The sequence below is a fragment of the Geotrypetes seraphini genome, chromosome 1, assembly GCF_902459505.1.
Source record: "Geotrypetes seraphini chromosome 1, aGeoSer1.1, whole genome shotgun sequence".
Lineage (NCBI taxonomy): Eukaryota > Metazoa > Chordata > Amphibia > Gymnophiona > Dermophiidae > Geotrypetes > Geotrypetes seraphini.
The window spans coordinates 300,211,962-300,232,705 of NC_047084.1; the positions used below are offsets into that span (position 1 = coordinate 300,211,962).

The following is a 20,744-nucleotide window of genomic DNA, read 5'->3' on the forward strand; positions in this document are numbered from 1 at the left end:
TGTTGGTACAGAACTAAAACTAAACTAAACTGCAAAAACTAAACTAAAATGCATGACCCTGTTTTTTAGCGTTAAATGTTAGTTTCCGAATTCTGGACCATCTTTCAAGCTTTAGTAGGTCCCTTCTCATGTTATACACACCATCAGAGGTGTCTACCCTATTCAGATTTTGGTATCTTCCACAAAGAGACAAACATTACCAAATAGCCCTCCTATAATATCACTCCTAAAAATGTTAAAAAGAACCAAAGCAAGAACTGATCCTTGAGGCACACCACTTGTAGTGAAAGAGATAAGAACTCAAATTTGCTTGATGCTCTCATCTCTTTTGATAGGATTCATTATGGAGTTTATATTACTCATGGGATTACAAAGATATGAACTGACCACAACCTCTGCATCCATCACTATGAGGCTCTTTTACCATGTAACCTTAGCATATCCTTAAGTGAGTCATTCTCACATGCTAAGGCCATTTTTATGAAAACAAAAACTGTGGATACAGATGTTCTGGAGATAATTTATTAAACACTGACATATAAAACCATGAAAATTCAATTTAAAAAGTACAATGGTAAAAAATACTGTGATAAAAATCCAAACGGACCCTACACAGTCCGTGTTTCGGCGAACACACCTTCCTCAGGGGTCCAATGGTTTGTAAACTCACATATAAAGAATTGGACTGAAAACAGTCTATTGTCTTTAAACATGTGAGCAAAGAACACCGCATTTTTTTTGCTACTTCAGCTTGTCTGCGGTGTTCTTTGCTCACAGGTTTAAAGACAATAGACTGTTTTCAGTCCAATTCTTTATATGTGAGTTTGCAAACATTGGACCCCTGAGGAAGGCATGTTCGCCAAAACACGGACCGTGTAGGGTCCGGTTGGATTTTTATCACAGTATTTTTTACCATTGTACTTTTTAAATTGAATTTTCATGGTTTTATATGTCAGTGTTTAATAAATTATCTCCAGAACATCTGTATCCACAGTTTTTTGTTTTCATCGGTGGATTATTTTCACTGTGGATCATTAGGTCTCCCCATTTTTATACCAGGGTAAATGGCCTATTTTTCTATTTTCACTATTATGGCCATGAGATAATTTTCCCATTTAGCGCATCGTCCCCTACCACCACCAATTATGTAGGCGCTAAGAGCTTACACAATAGCACAGAACCAGCCCACTCTTTGCACTCCCCCCTCCCTAGACTCACCCCAGCGCTAAAAATTTTATTTTTTTAGTGCATGGTCAGGATGCACACATCTGAAAATTACCACAGGATGCCTCAGCGTGTCCCATGGTAAGCCATATTTTGTTGCAGTAAGCACGTATTAGTGCTTATCACAGCTTAAAAGAAAGGATTCCTATGTGACTAAGGGCAAGTCACTGTGGGCCAGATGCACTAAAGATAGCGATTCAGTCGCTATAGGCCAATTTCAGGCCGATTTTGAAACAACAATTGATTCACTATCTTTTTTGTATGCAAATGATTTGCATGGAGGTGCAAATCATTTGAATGCAAACTCCCCAACTCAAGAAAAAAAAAAAGCCCCTTCCCTCCCCCCACAAAAAAATAATGCCTGCCGCCACAAACGAATGTCAGAAGAGATGCCGATGCCCTCCTGCCACCGGAAGCAGACGCCCCCCTTCCTCTTCCCCTCCCTGTACAAAATTTGGGAGCAGGAGGGGTGCTCAGTCCCTCCTGCTCCGGAGGCCTCAATCCCGATCTGCGGGCCTTAGGCCTCGCCCCGGTGCATCATGTGATGCACGGGGAGGGCGCCTGAGCCAATCAGGGTCTTTCTTAGGGAGTAGACTAAGGAAATCCCTGATTGGCCATTGCATTCGACATGGGTGGATTGGATCGGATCGTTAAGTGGGCTGTGGGCCGTTTAGTGAATTGGGTCAGGGAACAGGATCGGAAGGTTTAATGAATCTAGGCCTTTGTCCTCATGTGCCTCAGTTCTACTGTAACTAGGAGGTAAGCTTTTCCTCATCCCCACAGGAACTCAATTTCCTCATCCTGTCCCCATGAGTTTTGTTGGTATCCCTGTCTCATTCCTGAGGCTTGTGTGTTTGAGGCTTGTGTAGATGAGGTCTGAGCTTGCAGGAAAGGAACAGGAAAAGAACTCTCCAAGATGGGAAAATGAGTTCCCGCGGGTCAGGGAAAAATGTGTCCCCGTGTAAGCAAGACAGGCAACCACTCAGGATGCCAAGTCCAATTAGGAGTGGAAAATAAGCTGAAAACACACATCAGAAACAGTTCAGAGAAAGAGAGAAGGACAGAGGAAGTGAAGGTGGAACTCAGCAAAAGAAAGAGGTAAATATAAAGTTCTAGGCACGATTTTTAAGTCCTTGCATTCTGATAAGCAATTTATCTATGGGAAAGTGTATTCAATTTAATACAGACATTTAATAGTTTGTTTTACCAGAACTGTTCAGGGTAGATTCCACTATTAAACAACCTACTGGTTGCACATCAGTTAAATATATCAAATACTGTTTTAAAATAAAACAGTAGTTTAACAAATGTATTTTTGAAACAGTCAAGTTTTTGGTCACTGTAGGATGATAAGGACCTCACGGTGGGAAGCAAACAATTCCAAGTTTCTGAATCCTTTCTCGCATTAGTCCTTTTTTTCTTTTATACTAATAAGCACAATATTAAACTAATAAAGCACAATATTATGTTATGTAATTACTTAGTCATTGGTAATATCAATCAAATTTCATGTATCAAATGCAACTGTCATAACAAACAGAACATAAAGAGACAAAATCATTTAAATATATCGGAACCAATCAATACAGCATTTGGAATGCAATCAGCAACTTGGAATATGATCCTAATCCTTACCAGGAACCAGTACAGTTGAATCAGGTATGGGGTGGCCCAATCTGTCCATCCTCCTCCCAAGACCAATTTTGCTACAGTCTAGATATTTGCCTATCTGGAATACCCAAATGTACAACAGTATATTAATCCAAATAGGGTAAGACCAAAGCTTGGATAATCATCCACAGATATTTGGGTTTACTCCAACAGATCAACTCCAGTTATAGAAAAGTTGATGTCTTCAAAAACTTATGAAAAAATGCATTGTTAGTCCATAAAAAAAAAGGCAACAGCTCATTAGCAAGAACATCCTTGACTTCCTCTGTCTATTTTAAATACAGTAAAACCTTGGATTGCAAGTAACTTGGTTTGCAAGTGTTTTGCAAGACAAAACATTTGATTAAATTTAAATTTGATATACAAGCAATGTCTTGCAATACAAGTACGTACAGTATACACACATCACAACTTAGCCGATGGTTCTTCTCTCTCTGATGCTGCAGGAGTGTAGTGACTGTTCTAAACAAGCAAGGTCTTGCAATACCAGTACATACAGTATTTTGTATTAAAGTTTTTGGCTTGTGGAGTTTCCATTATTTCTTATGGGGAAATTCGCTTTGATATACGAGTGTTTTGGATTACAAGCATGTTTTCGGAACGAATTATGCTCGCAAACCAAGGTTTTACCGTAGTTGTATACACTGTACAAAAAACCAAATGGTCATGGTATTCCTACTTTGGAGTACAGGCAGTCCTTGAGTTATAGAAGCCTGACTTAAATACGACGCATACTTAAGAACACGGTTGTGGCTTCATTTGATTTCACTGAGCAGTATTTCCAATGGCATAGACGCATACACTTCTCCTGCAGCAGATTCAGGAATGTTGTATGGCCACATTAAGAACAGTGTGTGGTTGTGCATGCTGTACCTTAGAGAGAACACTGGTAGGCACAGTTGGCCCTTTTGTCAGCTGGGAGCAGAGGTAAGCAGCAAGAATCTTAAAATCTACAAGTTCTGATTTACATACAAATCCGACTTAAGAACAGCTTTAAAAACATAACTCGTTCTTAACCTGGGGACTGCCTGTACCTTCACAAAAAAAGAGTACAAGACAAAGCAGCAAGTATCTCAAAACCCTTCAGTTTTTATACTTTTGGAAAGTGTTAATTCTTTTACCACTCCCACCCCCTTTTACTAAACCACGATAGCGGTTATAAGCACAGGGAGCTGCGCTAAATGCTCTGTGCTGCTCACGACGCTCATAGGAACTCTATGAGCGTCGGGAGCAGAACGGAGCATTCAGCGCAGTTCCCTGGCTAATAACCGCTTTTGTGGTTTAGTGAAAGGGGGGGGGTTAAATGGTTTAAAAAAACTGGTGATTTTAACATTTAACAAGAACATACATTTTTTAATTTAAAAATGAGAAATACATAGGACAACTGGGGGAAAATAAAAAGTCTCCAGAGATGGTGTCATTATTTTCAAAGTTTCAAAACTGCCTCACCAGTTTTGAAAATGCATCTCTGTAATACTTCAGCTGATGTAGATTCCCTGGGTCTGGTGGTTTTCTACCGACATCTAAATACAAAGCAAAAAATAATTTAAAAATTTTTTAGCTTCCACCATCTTGTGCTGCCACTGCGTCTCCTAAAGATAAGCATGCTCTGATTTTATGGCTTACTCAAAGCCCACAGAAGTTTGAGCACTAGTCATTTCCTGCAATCAAAGGGGTCCTCTAGCAGTTTCATGCAGCTTGAATTCAGGAAATCTCTGCAGTGGGGACTGTTACCCGTTAATGAAGGCTACTTCTCAGAAAAACAATATGATCACTGTTTGTTTGCACGTTAGTCACAAATGCAGCGCATATAGCTTTCCTTCCCTCCCCCCCACTCTATAACCCAAAGAGCGTTAAATATAGATCGCTAGCAAGAAATGAGAGATTGATGCGTCTCATTTAACTCCAATAAATTCACTAAGTCCAAAAATGGAGGCAATCAAGACAGATTTGTAACATCAATTATTTGCAGGGAATATGGCATGGTGAAAGGCAGAACATTAAATCATAAAGGATGTCAGAGCGCCACACCACATGCTTTTAACACATGGTCAGATCATGCTACCGAGCCAAACAGCTGAGCTCCTCTATCATTTTAGATCCTTCCAAACGGAAACAAATATACCCACCTTTCATATTCTAGGCACCTTAAAGACAAGAAAGAGAGCAATTCTATTAAGTGAGCACCTACTACTACTAGTACTACTATTTCTCAAGCACTACCAGACATATGCAGCACTGTACAGAGTCACAAAGCAGATGGTCCCTGCTTGAGTGAGCTTACAATCGAAACAACCAAGGCAGACCTCCTTTCAGGCACCTCAGTGAGAGTCTATTGCAGCAGGGGGCAGTCTTCGTCCTCAAGGGCCGTAACCCTGTCGAGTTTCAGGATTTCCACAGTAAATATGCACGAGTCCCATTTGCATACAATGGAGGCAGTGCCTGCAAACAGATCTCATGCAAATTCATCAGGGAAATCCTGAAAAATGGACTGGGTTGCAGCTCTCGAGGACTGAGATTGCCCACCCCTGGTCTATTCAATACTGGCATCCGGTCACCCAGATTCCATTATAGAATACAAGCATAACCTGGCATCAGTGGCGTGGCGGGGGCGAGAAGCGCCCCTCCCCTGCCCTCTTCATCCCACCCCATCCACTCTTTCCCTGCCCCCTCCTGCCACGTGCACATACCCCTTCCCTTCCCCCCATACCTCTTTAACTTTTCAGGTGCGAACAGCAACTCCAACCCGCTGCCCACACCAGCGTCAGGTCTTCCTCTGACGTCGCTTCCTAGGTGTGTGTCTAGGAAGTGATGTCACAGGAAGAGGTTGGAATTGCTGCTCGTGACCGGAACATTAAAGAGGTACGGGGGAATAGAAGGGACGCACACGGTAGTGGGAGGGGTGAGGAAGGAGAAGGGGGTGGAGAGGACAGGTGCTGGCGCCCCCACCAAGACGGTGCCTGGGATGGACCGCCCCCCCCCCCCCCACCTTACTACGCCACTGCCTGGCACCAGCTTGCCTAACATTCATTTTTCTCATTTCTGCTTATTAGATTCTTTCTGTGGGCTCACAACCTAAGTTTTTATAGCTGGGGCAATGGAGGGTTAAGTGACTTGCCCAGGGTCACAGAGAACCACAGTGGGAACTGAACCCGGTCCTCCTGATTCTCAGCCCACTGCACTGACCCTGAGGCTACCCCTCCACTTCCGCAGTTACACCACCGACCCTTAAAGATGAGCACTTAGGGAAGCATTCATGAAGCAGCATTACGGCCTTCACATGGGCTTTAGGTCCTTAATGCGTGTCAAGAGAATTAACGCACGCTAAATACTAGGCCCATATGTGTAAAATGAGCTTTGTAGTATTTAGAAACATTAATTCCCTTAACGTACATTAGGACCCTAATGCCCACACAAAGATCCTAATGCTGCTTGATGAATTCCCCCCCTTACTCGCTCTGCCACATCTTATGTGCATTACACTTATCCGCGAAACTCTGGTGTTTCGTATATTTTTGCAAACAAATGGAGTATAAACATAGGGGCCTTGTTATAGAAATGCCAGTTAAGATTCTAATATGATGGCCAGTATGAGGAGTAAAGCTGGTTGTTCCTGAATTTGGGAAAAAAAACTTCCCTAGAGTTAACAGGGCCATAATTTCAATTTCTTTACTTGGCATACTTCCTGCCTTTAGCCCTTAACTGTTCCTGAACACAGTGGCATGTGAAGGCACGGATTATGAACAATAAATGGAATGAAAGTCATGCGCTACTATTTTATAATCATTGACTTACTGTGATTTGCAACTCCCTAGACCAGTGTATCGCATACTGATGAGTAAGAGAGTCATCCACGCCTGCTGACTGCCTACAGGACATGCCTCTCGCGGCGAGAGACGTGTCCTGCAGGAAGTCAGCCGGCCCAGATTACTCTCCTCCTGGCCGGCTTCTTTTCTCCTCTCCCCGCACCTCCCAGATCCCTCCACCGAAGCGGGTCGCAGCCAGGTGGGCCTCCGTGCATGCACATGACATCATCGTGTCAACTTTCGGGTGCCTTCTGGCTGGGGCACTAGATTCAGTGTGCCGCTGGCCGGAAAATTTGCAAGACACTGCACTGGGCAAATTCTTTTTTTTTTTCATTCACGCTGGGGTGTTTTGGTTTGCAGTGGAACATATATACTGTATTTATTATATGTATGATATAAAAATTACATATGATTGCTGGGGGAGGGGTAGAATTTAGGAATATGCAAATAGAGGTAATAACAAACAAAAGCTCTCCTGCACTTATTGTCACTAGATCCCTCTCTTCCTTCCCCCAGCTTCACACCTTTCCCAAAGGATTGATTTCTATACTCTAATTGTTTATATTATTCTCTCCATTCATTGTGTAATATACATATGTATATGCAATTGTGATTACTAATTTGCTAAAGGGTCAATAGATCAGCACAAATTGCTAGCCCAAATGTACTTCTAACTGGCCACACAGGCTGTACAATCTGAGGTTCTCCATCTTGCCAGTTCAACTGATCAGACTTGAGAATTTTGCAAATGTGACTTTTTCAGTATGGGGGACGTATGCTTGGCCTCAGCGCACAAACAGCCCTATACCAGCTCTATATGCTTATCTCCCCAAAATACAGTTACTTTGATGACTCTCACCAGAAGAATAGAGGAGAACAAGAGAATAACATTTTATCCTAGTACCCAAATGTGTCACTGCATTCAAAAGAAAGGGGACCTATGCAATGAAAAACTGTGCCCTTAAAAGTGCTATCAGCATGCAGACTGAGAGATGCTAATCTCCTTCCCTAACCTCTGCTCCTGGTCCTGATACAGGCAGAGAGACCAGGGAATAGGATACAGTTGAAAGTACTAAGGGCATCGCTTATTACCAGATATTGAGGCACAGGGGCCATCTCCTCTGGGAAGACGACACCTCTGTGATGCAGAATAGCGGAGCCATGTGGGGTACTTGAAAGGAAAAAAAAACCCCAAAAACAAATCTATTCTGCAATCAAGATTTAAAAAGCCACAAAGGAAAACATATATTCTACTAATTAAATGCTTAACTGGTAAAACAACAGTACTGTATTAATTTCCACAAAAAAAGTTACTGCTTGTTTGGTCTTACTCAGTGGATTCCTTTCTTTTTTATTTTTACTATACTTTGATCCAGATATTTTAATATATTTTGCAATACTAAATACTGTATACACTTTAACCACCCTGTTATAAAATCGTCTTTCCTCAAATTTATTTTTCATATTGGTGTTTTATTCCTACTTTTTTCTCACTTTGAATTGTATAGGCCTAAGTCTACTTGGCGTTCTGGTTTATTCACTTTCCCTAATCCCAAAAATTGTCGCTATAAAAAGTTTTTGGATGGATCTTTGGCCTGTCAAGCAGGTAAAGTTCAAGTATGGTTAGATGATTTGATTCAACAGACTGCATCTTATTGCACTTTTAGAAAATCAGTTAAGACCCATTTGTTTAAAAAAATTTGTTGCTTGATTGTAGATATTTATATTGCAGTTTTATAAATGGAATATTGTATTGTGCCTTCTTGAATGCTTTGTATTGGGAAGGGGTAAAACTCGGACCTCACGGACCTCGCGGATCTAAAACCGCACGTCCTTAAAAATCTGAGGTCCGTGTCCGTGCCGCTTGCAGTTTCTGTCTCTTACAGACCTCTATGACATTTTAGCTCTGACGGATTCTAATACTTTTCCCTCCCTATGCTGAGACGGATCCGACAGAGCTAAAATGTCATAGAGGTCTGCAAGAGACAGAAACTACAAGTGGCACGGACACGGACCTCATATTTTTAAGGACGTGCGGTTTTAGATCCGCGAGGTCCATGTTTTACCTCTTCCCCTTTGTATTCACTGAAATGTTCAGTCCTCTTACTTTGTGAACCGCCTAGAACTTTTTGGGTGTTGGCGGTATAGAAAAATAAAGTTATTATTATTATTACTTTACATACACCGATTACCCTCTGATGTGTGTGTGTGTGGGGGGGGGGTTCTAATTTACTTAGCTCTCCCCCCCCCCCCCACCTCCCCATCATTACAAAGTTTAAATGTAAGCAGCATTCATTCTCATCAATAATACATTTGTATGAAAAAGGAGGGCTTTAAATTCTGTAAGAATGTCCCCTGCAAACCAACCCAACACCAGCCAGTTGTGCATAAAACCACCAGGTTACCACACTCCGGGGGTTCACGGGATCTTTCTTGTGTCCTCAGCTGTGAAGATCAAGCCAACAGACTCAAGAGAGTGTGCCTGTATTTGTTCGGTGGGCGTGAAGTAACTTCTCTGACTGCTGAGGGCTCAGAGATCCTGTCAAGAACTTTCTTTCTCCTTTTTTTTTTTTAAACCACCTTAAACTGTGTCGCTGATTTAGGGCGGGCGCAGTGGGCTCCTTTTGATAGCTGAGCTGGGCGCCTGGGGCTCTGCTGACCATTTAGCAGCATTGCAAGAGCTGTGAAAGCGGAGGCACCTGCAGTGGACGATCCGCCGCGCGGCTGAAAAGAAGCAAAGAGAAGAGCCCTACCTCCAAACTCAGCGCGATCTGCCGGATGTACAGCATGTTCAAGTCCTCCAGGATACGCAGCCGGTCCTCCATCTTCGGCTCCCTGTCCCGGGGAGCTTCCCGCGGAGCCCTCGCGCCCCTTATTGCGGCTTAGCGCGCGGCATCCCGCGTCCTCCTGGGCAGCGCCTTCTCCTCCATCTCCAGTACGCAGAGAGCACCGCGCGCCCTCACAGCTCGGCGGGCTCCCCGCCTCCCGCTCCCCCACCAGCCAGTCCCAGACAACAGCTGTTTCCTGCTCCAGCCAAAACGCACAGTTCCTTTCCTGACGAGAAAACTTTTTTTTTTTTCCCGCTCAGATTTCCACTACCTCGCGACGCTCGAGGAGTTCACCGAGTCCTTACAGTTGGGGCAGACACCTCCAGAAGTGAAGTCTAGTCCAGGAGTGACTCCCTTCCTGTGCTCCGCTGGGCTACTGGTCTTCTAAGGCGCTGTTCTTCTGGCGGGTTCCCCCTCTTTTTCCATCCGCGCTCGGAATGTGCCCGCGCTCCCAGTTGCAGATGAAAAAGGCTCTTTCATTCCTTGTTCCAGTGTGGCTTCCACATCCCCCCACCCCACCCCACCTCCCACAGAACCAGCAGCTAGTAGGGAAGGAGAAAGGGGAGTGAGGGGTGAATGACACATACACAAATACACTGTACATAGAAAGCCATACTGTACTGTCACACAGATTCAAAGAGCTCTCGGTGCAGGGATGGGGTAAGAGAACAGGGTTCAATTACCCACACTTTGTCTCTCTCTCTTTCCCGTTGCAAAGTAAGGAGAGCCCCTAAAGCCTTTTACCTTGAGTCTTAATCAATTGTAGAGCATGACATTAACTAGTTAGTGTATGTCTGTAATAAAGGTTAACAAATAAAAAAATGGGGGAGGGGGAATCTCCATAACACCAGGATACCTTTTTACTGGATTAAATCATTTTGTTGCCCAATCCAGGGAACTTACTACTGATCATTTCCATAATGCTACTAGACATACACAGAGTTGCGCATCAAAACACAGAAGAGAGAGTCCCTGCTCCAAAGAGCTTACGATCTAGTCATCATTAATCCAACTGAATCATAAAAAGCCGTTCAATGATATTCTGAAACAGGAAGATGGGGGGAGGGTGAGACAATCAGAAGGTATGGGGGCTGGGGAATCTTGGGGATCAAAGGAAATCAATTTTCAATATGATTGGGGGGGGGTACAAATTACTCCTCCCTGGATAGAGTAAAAAAAAAACTTACACAATACTTGTGGATCCCCACCAGCCACATCACTGCTCTGCCACTGCTGGGTGAGCCTACCTCCAAAGCGGGTGGGCCTGGGCCTAACATAGTTATTCCACTGGTTTCTTAGTGGGTGTTTTGCCATTATCTTTCTTGGCTATCATTATCCACCTACCCCCTGCTAAGGTCAGATAATCATTTACCAACTGAAAGTGGATGGATGGCTGAGTTGGCCAAAGACCAGCTATTGGACAGAAATCCCAGTCTGGTATTTAACGTATGCTAGATGCAGTAGGCAAGTGACCTACCAATTGCACCATGAGGCTTCATGAGCAACTTGAAAAGTGTCTCTTAAAGAAGATGAAGTGGATCCAGCATAAGGCCTCTGCTGCAGGCACTATGAGAAAAGTGAGGGGCAGAATCCAATACTCCCAGCAAGGCCGCTAGACAGAGCATGGGCCAACCCACTGCCAGCTTTCAATTTGGGATGCTCTGGAAATCATTTTCTACCCAGTAGCCTCTCGCTTAGTAAGACAGCCAAGACCCAGCAAACAGTATGACTGTTAAAGAGAGCTGTAAAACAGCAATTTAAATACAGTTGAACCAGGCGTTCTGAACCCAGTCCTCAGGACACACCAAGCCAGTCTGGTTTTCAGGATATCCACGATGAATATATGCATGAGATAAATTTGCATACAATGGAGGTAGTGAATGCAGTTTTATCTTATGCATATTCATTGTGGATATCCTAAAAACCAGAATGGCTGAGTGGGTCCCTAGGATTGGTTGAAACCTCCCCCCACCCCCAGTTAAACTGATCTGCAGCAGATAAGAAGAATGCTAGGGGCTGTCTTTACCATTAGGCAAACCAGGCCGTCACCTACAGTGGCAGTTGCAAGTGAAGCGAAATAAGTCCTGAGAGTCACACAAACTCAAGAAACCATCAGCACTTTTTACTTGCAGGAAGGATGGACCAATTTCAAATAGGCCATTTACCTGGACAAAAGGCTTCTGGAAGCTGTCCTCATTATATAAATACAGCCCTCCCCCCCATCCCCCCGTATCCACGGTTTACCGATCGAGTGCCAAATACTCTCACCCAACCTCACCCACATCCACCCCAGCATACCTCCACTGGCAGCGAGCAGCATCTCCTGCTTGCTGCTCACAATGACCCGAGCTCCCTTCTTCTGAGATCACATCTGAGTCACGGGACAAGGAAGTGACATCAGAAGAAGGGATTTCAGGCCAGTACGAGCAGCAGACAGGAGATGCTGCTCACTGCTGGTGAAGATGAGGCGGTACGCTGGGGAACTAGGGACACGGAGGGGGTAAAGTGCGGGCAGGTCAGGCGGTAAACCGCAGTCTAACAGCATTCACTATTATCTGCGGTTTCACATATCCACTGTAGGTCTTGGATATGAGGGCCCCCCCTGTATATACAAAATAGTATGATCTCTGTTTATCATAGCATTGTTCTGGGAAGGGTAATGCTGGGTAGGGTTGATTGTGATTGTTGAGTTTATTTATCAAAATCTTAGTGGAGAGGATTGAATATGTGACAGTTCATTTGAAGGGGGGAGCAACAGAGCTTAAGGCATGCCTAGGCCAAGTGCCTAATATCTTTGCACTGACTCTGGACCATACTGTATATACTGTGTTCAAGATCCGTGAAAGTTGTGGGAGGACTGAATTTGTATGTATGATTGTCCCAGTGTGGCATCTTCCACAACAGCTCAGGATGGTATCAAATCCTGAATCTTACAGTACAAAAAAAAACAAAACTAAACCAGGCCACAGCACCACCCAATAAAGCTTTAGCAATGTGTCCCTGATATCCTGAGAATACATCCTCCTCTCACTGTCTCTTTTGGGCACCCTGATACAAATATGGGACTGGTTCCCTTAGTCCAGAGGTCCTTAAGGTTTTTGCACCCCTTTAATAGATCAATTAAAACTTCTGTTCTGCCCCCTAAGACAGGGCATATTGAATGTGTGAATAAGGATTATGGCTTTAAGACAAGCTCCCCCAGTGCACTGTTGTATCCCTTGTGAGCTGCCCCCTTGCCCTTCTTGCTTGTTTTGTGTAATCTATTAGTAGACTCCATTTTAGCTAGCACAGGGACACAGGAAAAGTATTGTTTCCACCTAGTTACACCTTTGAATTTACTAGCTGAAACACAGCTTAGTAAGATAAGTTGGAGCATAGTACTACCACATCATAGTGTGTGAAAATACATTCCCGTCATGCCCTAACTTTAAGAGGTGCTGGTTGAACAAATCCTTAAGAACAACTGGACTGAAGTTTGTTTATTTCTTTGTTTTAAGTTGATACAAATATTCTTCAAAAGGTTTGCACACTATTATATTTTCACAGGAAATGGTTGGACAGGAGAAGTGGTAAGATGGTGTGTCGTAGAATGTCCTGTGGCTAGTCAGTCAGGCAAGCCGGCTAACCTTGTATTTGAGGCAGGCAGGCAAGCAGGCCTCAATTTGTGTTTGAGATATTTAATAAATAGTGTTTTAAAAAATAAAAGTGTGGAAACTTTTTGAAGATCCCTTGTAGTTAAGAAATATGTTAATGGAACCAGAGTCTAGGCTGCTAATATTATAAACTACAACAGGGGTGTCCAATAGGTTGATCGCGATCGACCGGTAGATCGCCAAGACAAAGTGAGTCGATCGCGGAGCCCATCCCAGGCTCTGTGATAGACTCACTTTGCCTTGGCGATCTACCGGGCCGATCAGCCTTCCTCTCCATGACATCAATTCTGACGTCGGAGAGGAAGTTCTGGCCAGACTGGCTGGGCTGGAACTTCCTCTCCGACGGTAGTATTGACGTCGGGGACAGGAATGCTGGTTGGCCCGATGCAGGGAAACAGGGAGAGCTTGGGGCGGCAGTGGCTTTGGGGCCTGTTATCCGATGGCGGCAGCTTGGAGGCCTATTCCCCGATGGCAGCAGCAGTGGCTTGGGGCAGGCAGGGAGACAAAAGGAAAGAAGGGAAACAGAAAAAAAAGAAAGGGAGGCAGGAAGAAAGAAAGGGCAGGGAGAGAGGAAGAAAAAGTTGGGGGGGGGAATGAGGTCTGGAGGAGAGGAAGCATAAAGGCTGAAAGAAGGGAAGAAAGATTGGATGCACAGTTTGAAGAAGAAAGTACAACCAGAGACTCGTGAAATCACCAGACAACAAAGGTAGGAAAAATTATTTTATTTTAAATTTAGTGATCAAAATGTGACTGACTTTATATTTGCTGTCTATATTTTACACTATGGTCCCCTTTTACTAAACCGCAATAGCGTTTTTTAGCACAGGGAGCCTATGAGCGTCAAGAGCAGCACTGAGCATTCAGCACAGCTCCTTGCACTAAAAACTGCTATCGTGGTTAGTAAAAAGGGAGGGGGTATTTGTCTATTTTTGTATGGTTGTTACTGAGGTGACAGTGCAAAGAATCATCTGTCTTGAACTCTTTGAAAAAACCCTAGAATAGGAATGATAATTAACATTTTCTATGCGTACAGTGTGCTATGTGGTTTTTTTTTTTTTTATTTTATTGTTGGTAGATCATTTTGACTTGGTCATTTTAAAAGTAGCTCGTAAGCACAAAAGGTTTGGGCACCCCTAGACTACAAGTTCAATGAGTTTATGCTGAAAGTTGCAGCTCCCTCTAAGAGAGAGCCAGTTACAGTGAAAACTAGTATCAGCAATGCTTAATTAAACTTGCTGAAGAATGACACTGCTATGATCCGGGGTCATTGCACATTTGAGCTGAAGAGCTTTGTGGAAACTTGAAGGGAATAAAGAACTTGTGGCATGAACAAGTCAGTGAAATTGCCTATATCTTTGGATCAAATCTGGTCTCACACAAACTGCATGAAGTTGCATGAATAAGTAACGTAACATAATACTCAATTTCTATACCACATAACCAGTAAGTTCTATGCAGTTTATAAAATTAACAAAAAAGACAATATTAGAAATGTTCTCTAACAGCTGGAGCAACCTTTATGGCCCACCATTGTCCCCTTTATTATTTAATATTTACTTAGCATCTCTAGGAGATAGATTGTCCAACTTCAAGATTAAATTATTTAGTTATGCAGACGATGTTACAGTTTTGATTCCTATTTTCACTTCTTTTTCCCAGATTAATCAAATTGTTACAGATATCTTGTCAACCACTGAATCATGGATGGTAAAATTTAATTTAAAAATTAACACTGAGAAGACTAAATTCTTTTATGCTTCCCCAAATTTGAAGGAAGACGTTACATCAATTGTTATTCTTCTATTAAGATACTTGATGTAATTTTGGATCAAAATTTAATAATGAAAAATCTGGTCGATTCTATGGTACATAAGGGTTTCCACACATTGTGGAAACTAAGAACCATTGGAGCATACATTACATTAGTGATTTTTATTCCGCCATTACCTTGCGGTTCAAGGCAGATTACAAAAGGAGTTATCTGGCCATTTCCAGAGGAATTGAAGAGTAGCGCGGGTTGCTTCAGAGAATTGGGATGAGTCATGCGGTGTTAGTTTGGCTTCAAGGATTTCTTGAATAGCATGGTGTTTATTTATTTTCTGAACGATTTGTTCTTTGATATAAACTCATTCCGCTTGAATTATTGCAACATCGTGCAACTTGCTGGAGCCCAAAAAAATCTTCAAAGACTGCGCATTATATAGAATGCAGTGGTTCGCTTGATTTATAATCTGAAGAAGTATGATCATGTTACATCTTACTGTTGTCAACTACCATTGGCTACCGATTGAAGTGTGGATTAAGTTTAAATTTGGATGTTTCTATTTCAAGGTACTGGCAGGCTTAATCCCAGAATATCTCTTGGAATCATTTACAATTAATAGCTCTAAGCACTCCAGGAAATCTCACACACTATTTTCTGTTCCATCCGCTAAGGGTTGTAAATTTAAAAGATTTCAACAGCATCTGCTGTCCTTCCAAGCAGCATTAAGGAATAAGGATTTTAATTTCTTAATTTGTCTGTTGATTCTTATCACAGTGCTAAATAAAGACTCCGCAATGCAAAATAAATGAATGAATTGAATATCTAACTTGGAAAATAAGTAAATTGAATTTTCACATACACTCAGAATTGTGTGATCCGACCAAGAGCCTTAGCTCCTATAGCCGAACCCACCGCCCCATCAATGTGTATGACTTAAGTGGAAAAACTTTAAATGAACGTGCTGTTCAAACAATAAAACTATTTTCGATGACAAAAGGAGGAAAAAAACATTCCCGCTTAGCTTTCTGATGTTTCAACAGGTCCCAACATGGACCATGTTTTGAGGTTCTTTTTCAAGGAACCCAGGAGATAATGTAAGCAACTTAAATGCCAAAGAACAGGTAGTAGTGTGATTCGGGCACACAATCTTGTAGTCATATATGAAGTGAAGTGGAAAATATTTCTTTACTTCTTTACATTTTTGACGTGCTTTCAAAACTTACCTTTTCATAGCATCTTTTGGAAATTAGGGCATAGAACTTAGCGGTAATTGCAGTATAGAAGTGAGTTTTATGTTGTTATGTTATGTTTTGGCAGCTGGATTTGTGATTGTTGGTGGACTGCCCTGTTCCCAATCAGGTCAGTGAACCCACTATTTCCAGTCACACTGCAGACTTCAAAGTATACCCTGAAGAAAGCCACAGCATGATGGCTGAAATGTCAGTTTCTACCTCACAAAGACGCAGCAAGATCCGGAAACCTGCAACAAGCACAATGCCAGCTGCGGAGACCCTGAGAGAACATCTAACCCAGCTCCATGGGAGTACAGCCAAGCATCCTGTGACCTCAACCACTGCCCACCATACCTCCTAACAACGTCCAGTACAAAATTCCGTACTCTACTCCTTCAGTGGATACAAAACTTACTCACAGACGGCCTTTTCCCTACTAACCTCAGCAAAATCATCATCACCCCGATCCAAAAGGATCCAAAAGGTCCAACTGACCATCCTTCCAACTACAGACCAATCGCCTCAATCCCTCTATATGTCAAACTAACAGAAGGACTAGTAGCTAAACTTCTCACCTCCTACCTAGAAAACCATAACATACTCCACCCCACGCAATCTGGCTTCAGAACCAACTTCAGCACAGAGACATTACTAGGCTCCCTTATCGACACAGTTAGACAACACCTCAGCACAGGAAAAAGAATGCTTCTCATACAACTAGACCTGACCGCATCATTCGATCTGGTAGACCATAACATACTATTATAAATTTTGGACACAATAGGTATCTCAGACAAAGTTCTCTCATGGTTTGAGGGTTTTCTAAAATCCAGAACATACAGAGTAAAATCAGATAAAGAAAAATCTGAACCTTGGCCAACCCCTGTGGAGTACCACAAGATTCTCCTCTATCTCCTACTCTATTCAACCTCCCTCGGAATATACCTGGAAAAACTAAGCATAACCTCCTACAGTTATGCAGACGACATCGCCATCCTCATACCTCTGGATCAGCCAAAGATCACCATAACAGACACAGTCTACACCGAACTCTGGAAACAGTAGCGAACTGGATGGAAAACCACAAACTGAAACTCAGCCCAGACAAAACAAAATTCATCCTCCTCGAAAATAACAAAGCCCCAACTATTACCAACATAGAAATCAACTCGATCAATTACCCCATTCAAACCACCCTAAAACTACCAGGCATGACAATAGACAGATGCTGCACCATGCAACCGCAAATAAACAAAATAATACAGAAATCTTTCACCGTTATGAGAAACCTAAGACAAGTACGTAAATTCTTCGAAAGAGCACAATTCCAGCTCATAGTACAATCCTTTATCCTGGGTATATTGGATTATTGCAACATCCTCTAACTCCCCTGCCCTGCAACAATGATCAAACAATTGCAAACAGTTCAAAATACAGCACTAAGACTCGTCTACTCCTTAAGGAAACAAGACCACGTTACTGAAGCATTCATGAACTCACACTGGCTACCAATCCAGGAAAGAATACTATTCAAATTTTACTGCACACTATTTAAAACCATAAACGGAGACAGTCCTTCCTATCTGAACAACTGACTCATCCACAATACCTCAACCAGACATAAAAAACCTCACACCCCATTCACACATCCTCCAATCAAAAAAGTGAAACGGAAAAAACTTTACGATGGCCTCCTAGCCACTCAAGCAGCAATATTAGATAATCAAATCTCCAATCTACTGATAACAACCACAGACTACAAATTATTCAGATGAGAAATAAAGACCATACTCTTCAAGAAATTCCTGATTAAATTTTAACATCTCGAATATTTCCTTCCACCTTTCTTCTTCCTCACTCTCTGAAAATACTTGCCCTCTTCTCTACCTTCACTTGTCATGACCACTGATCTCTTATTGTAACAGACCAACCTTAAATTCTTTTGTAATCCACCTTGAACCGCAAGGTAATGGTGGAATAGAAATCTCTAATGTAATATAATGTAATATAACATCTTTAAATCCACTAGAGACTTTTCCATTCTATGGACTTTCTCAACAAAATTCAAATTTCTGACCAACTGATTTTCCCGCCACAATTCAAATTGGTGGCCTGCCCTGTTCCCAATCAGGTATGGGAACCACTGGTTAGAACCCCTGCCTTAGCTTCTTAGACAACAAATAAAGACCACCTCTAACAACACCCCCAAACACAACCTCTCAGGACCAAAGTTCACAATCCAGCACCTATATTATTCACACCTTTATCACCCTGAAAGATGGAAATTCTGTTAAGAGCTTCTTCCACACTGTCAAAAGAAAGAGGGGCAAGGTCAGTGACCCCTGCCAACTACCTCACTCAGATTCTCCAAGCTACTCAAAAATGCTTTGACAGAGATTTTTAAAAATAATCTTTATTTCCATACTTTCAAGCCGACTACCACAGCAACCACACTCATATTCAAGAAACATTATTGACATGACAGTGTATATTGCTGGAGGAACACAACCAGATTCTCCTTGCCTCGGTGCCTAGGCCCCCCTCTTTAGTTCACCAGCCTGTCTTCAGCCTCACTTGCTCACAAGTACCTACCTCACATACACATCACTTTGAAACTGATTTCATTCTCTCAGATTTTTAACTCTTTCATTATTTGCTTACCTCAAGCTAACCACTTCTGGGTCTCACGCTTCTCCTCTTTCACTAGGCAGTGCTGAATCAGTCCTTTTCAGCATCTGCCTCTGTCTAGGCAGCTGTCCTCTCTTACTCCTCTCTCCATGTGCTTTTAAGGAACTCCTCTGGTCTCACCCACTTCCCCTCCCCCATTGCTCTCACACAGGCACTGCAGAAAAGCTTTCCTGCTTCCTTCCTCTGCTCTCCCTCTCCCTCAGATGCTCCATACCCTCTCCATCCTTACACAAACACACAAATTCTCACTTACTGGAAACTTGGAAGATCTATCCTTCCTGAAGCAGAGTATAGGAAAATGTCCTGGGCACCCCCAGCCTTCCCAAACAGAAATGGGGAGGAATGGGTCATGTTGAAAAAATTACCCTCAACCTGATCCTCAGCCTTGACAGGCTGCAAATCAGAGGAGCCATCTGTTTAAAATCTGCTCCCCCTCACCACCCCTAGGTGTAATGAACCATTAAACAGAGAGAGAGAGAGACAAACTCCCTTAAGGAGAGCTGAAGGGGCATGGCACAACCTTTGGGCAAGTTTCTTCAGCATATGAGTTTTAAAGTCAGCTTTAAGCTAGTTTAAAACTCAAACTGCTTTAGATTACTGAAGTTCAGCCAGGATTGAAATCCCACTTCTGAGCCAGAGCTACTGAGTTACTCAGTTCCCAGAGGGAGAATTTTTGGTCAGTCCTGGTTTTAAACTGACATCCCAAAGCAATGTGGGATTTGTAGTGCCTGATTCTACCCACTGAAATCAGTGCTGCAGGACTCATCCATAACGCAGACTTGCCAAGTCTCTGGCTTTCAGCAGTAGACTCATGCTTTGACAGATCATCTCATCCACTCCCACCAAAGCGGGAAATTCTCCCGCTGAGCCACTACCACCACTGAATCAGCCACTACCACTGCTGCTGCTACTTCTTCCAATGAACAGTAGCGGTGATGGCAAAACAATAAAAGCAGGCGTGGAGCTGCAGTCTTCAGGCACAATCAGGCACAGGTGATTAAATTTGCAGATGACACTAAACTGTTCAAAAGTTGTTAAAATGCATGCAGATTGTGAAAAATTGAAGGCTGACCTTAGGAAATTGGAAGACTGGACATCCAAATGGCAAATTAAATTTAATGTTTACAAATGCAAAGTGATGCGTACCGGGAAGAATAATCCAAATCATAGTTACCAGATGCTAGGAGCCACCTGATGCCCAAGCTGGATTCCGTAAGGGCAGAGGGACCCGTGATCACATTGCAAACTTGAGGTGAATCATTGAAGAGGTGAGGGAGTACCAGAAGAAGCTCTACCTGTGCTTCATTGATTGTACCAAGGCTTTTCACTGTATTGAGCATGACAAGCTTTGGGAAGCACTGAGTAAGGTAGGAGTGCCAGCGTACTTGATCAAGTTAATCAGACTGCTCTACAACAGTGGTCTCAAACTCAAACCCTTTGGAGGGCCACATTTTGGATTTGTAGGTATTTGAAGGGCCTCAGAAAAAAATAGCTAATGTCTTATTAAAGAAATGACAATTTTGCATTAGGTAAAACTCTTTATAGTTTATAAATATTTCCTTTAAGACAAGTCTTAATAATATTATTGTAATTTATAGCTAAAGAGACATGATCAAGAAACTGTTTTATTTTACTTTTGTGATTACGATAAACATACCGAGGGCCTCAAAATAGTACCTGGCAGATCGCATGTGGCCCCCGGGCTGCGAGTTTGAGACCACTGCTCTACAGCGATCAAGAAGCTACAGTGCAAACCAGGTATGGAGATACAGAATGATTCAACGTCAAAAAGGTACAAGTCAAAGAGACATCCTCTCTCCTTTTCTTTTCAACCTCTAGGCAGAAGTAATTATGAGGACGCTGGACTTAGAAGATTC

General features: G+C 42.7%; 1 protein-coding gene across 6 annotated transcripts in view; it reads right to left on the bottom strand.

Annotated features, from left to right (window-relative positions):
• Positions 1 to 20,744, bottom strand: part of RTKN (rhotekin) — a 246,617-nt gene that overhangs the window by 154,047 nt on the left and 71,826 nt on the right. The window contains exons 1-2 of one of the 6 annotated variants that reach the window (XM_033954591.1): positions 11,828 to 11,844; positions 4,345 to 4,418 (exon numbers count right to left, since the gene is read on the bottom strand). The exons of 2 other annotated variants lie outside the window; for them this stretch is intronic. Coding sequence is in view for 1 of the 4 variants with exons in the window: in XM_033954598.1 (XP_033810489.1) it covers positions 9,455 to 9,526 (72 nt within the window). In the remaining 3 variants the exon portion in view is untranslated. Of the gene's footprint in view, positions 1 to 4,344; positions 4,419 to 9,454; positions 9,773 to 11,827; positions 11,912 to 20,744 lie in introns of those variants that run through there. 3 more of the 6 variants (XM_033954623.1, XM_033954615.1, XM_033954598.1) reach the window with 3 other exon arrangements.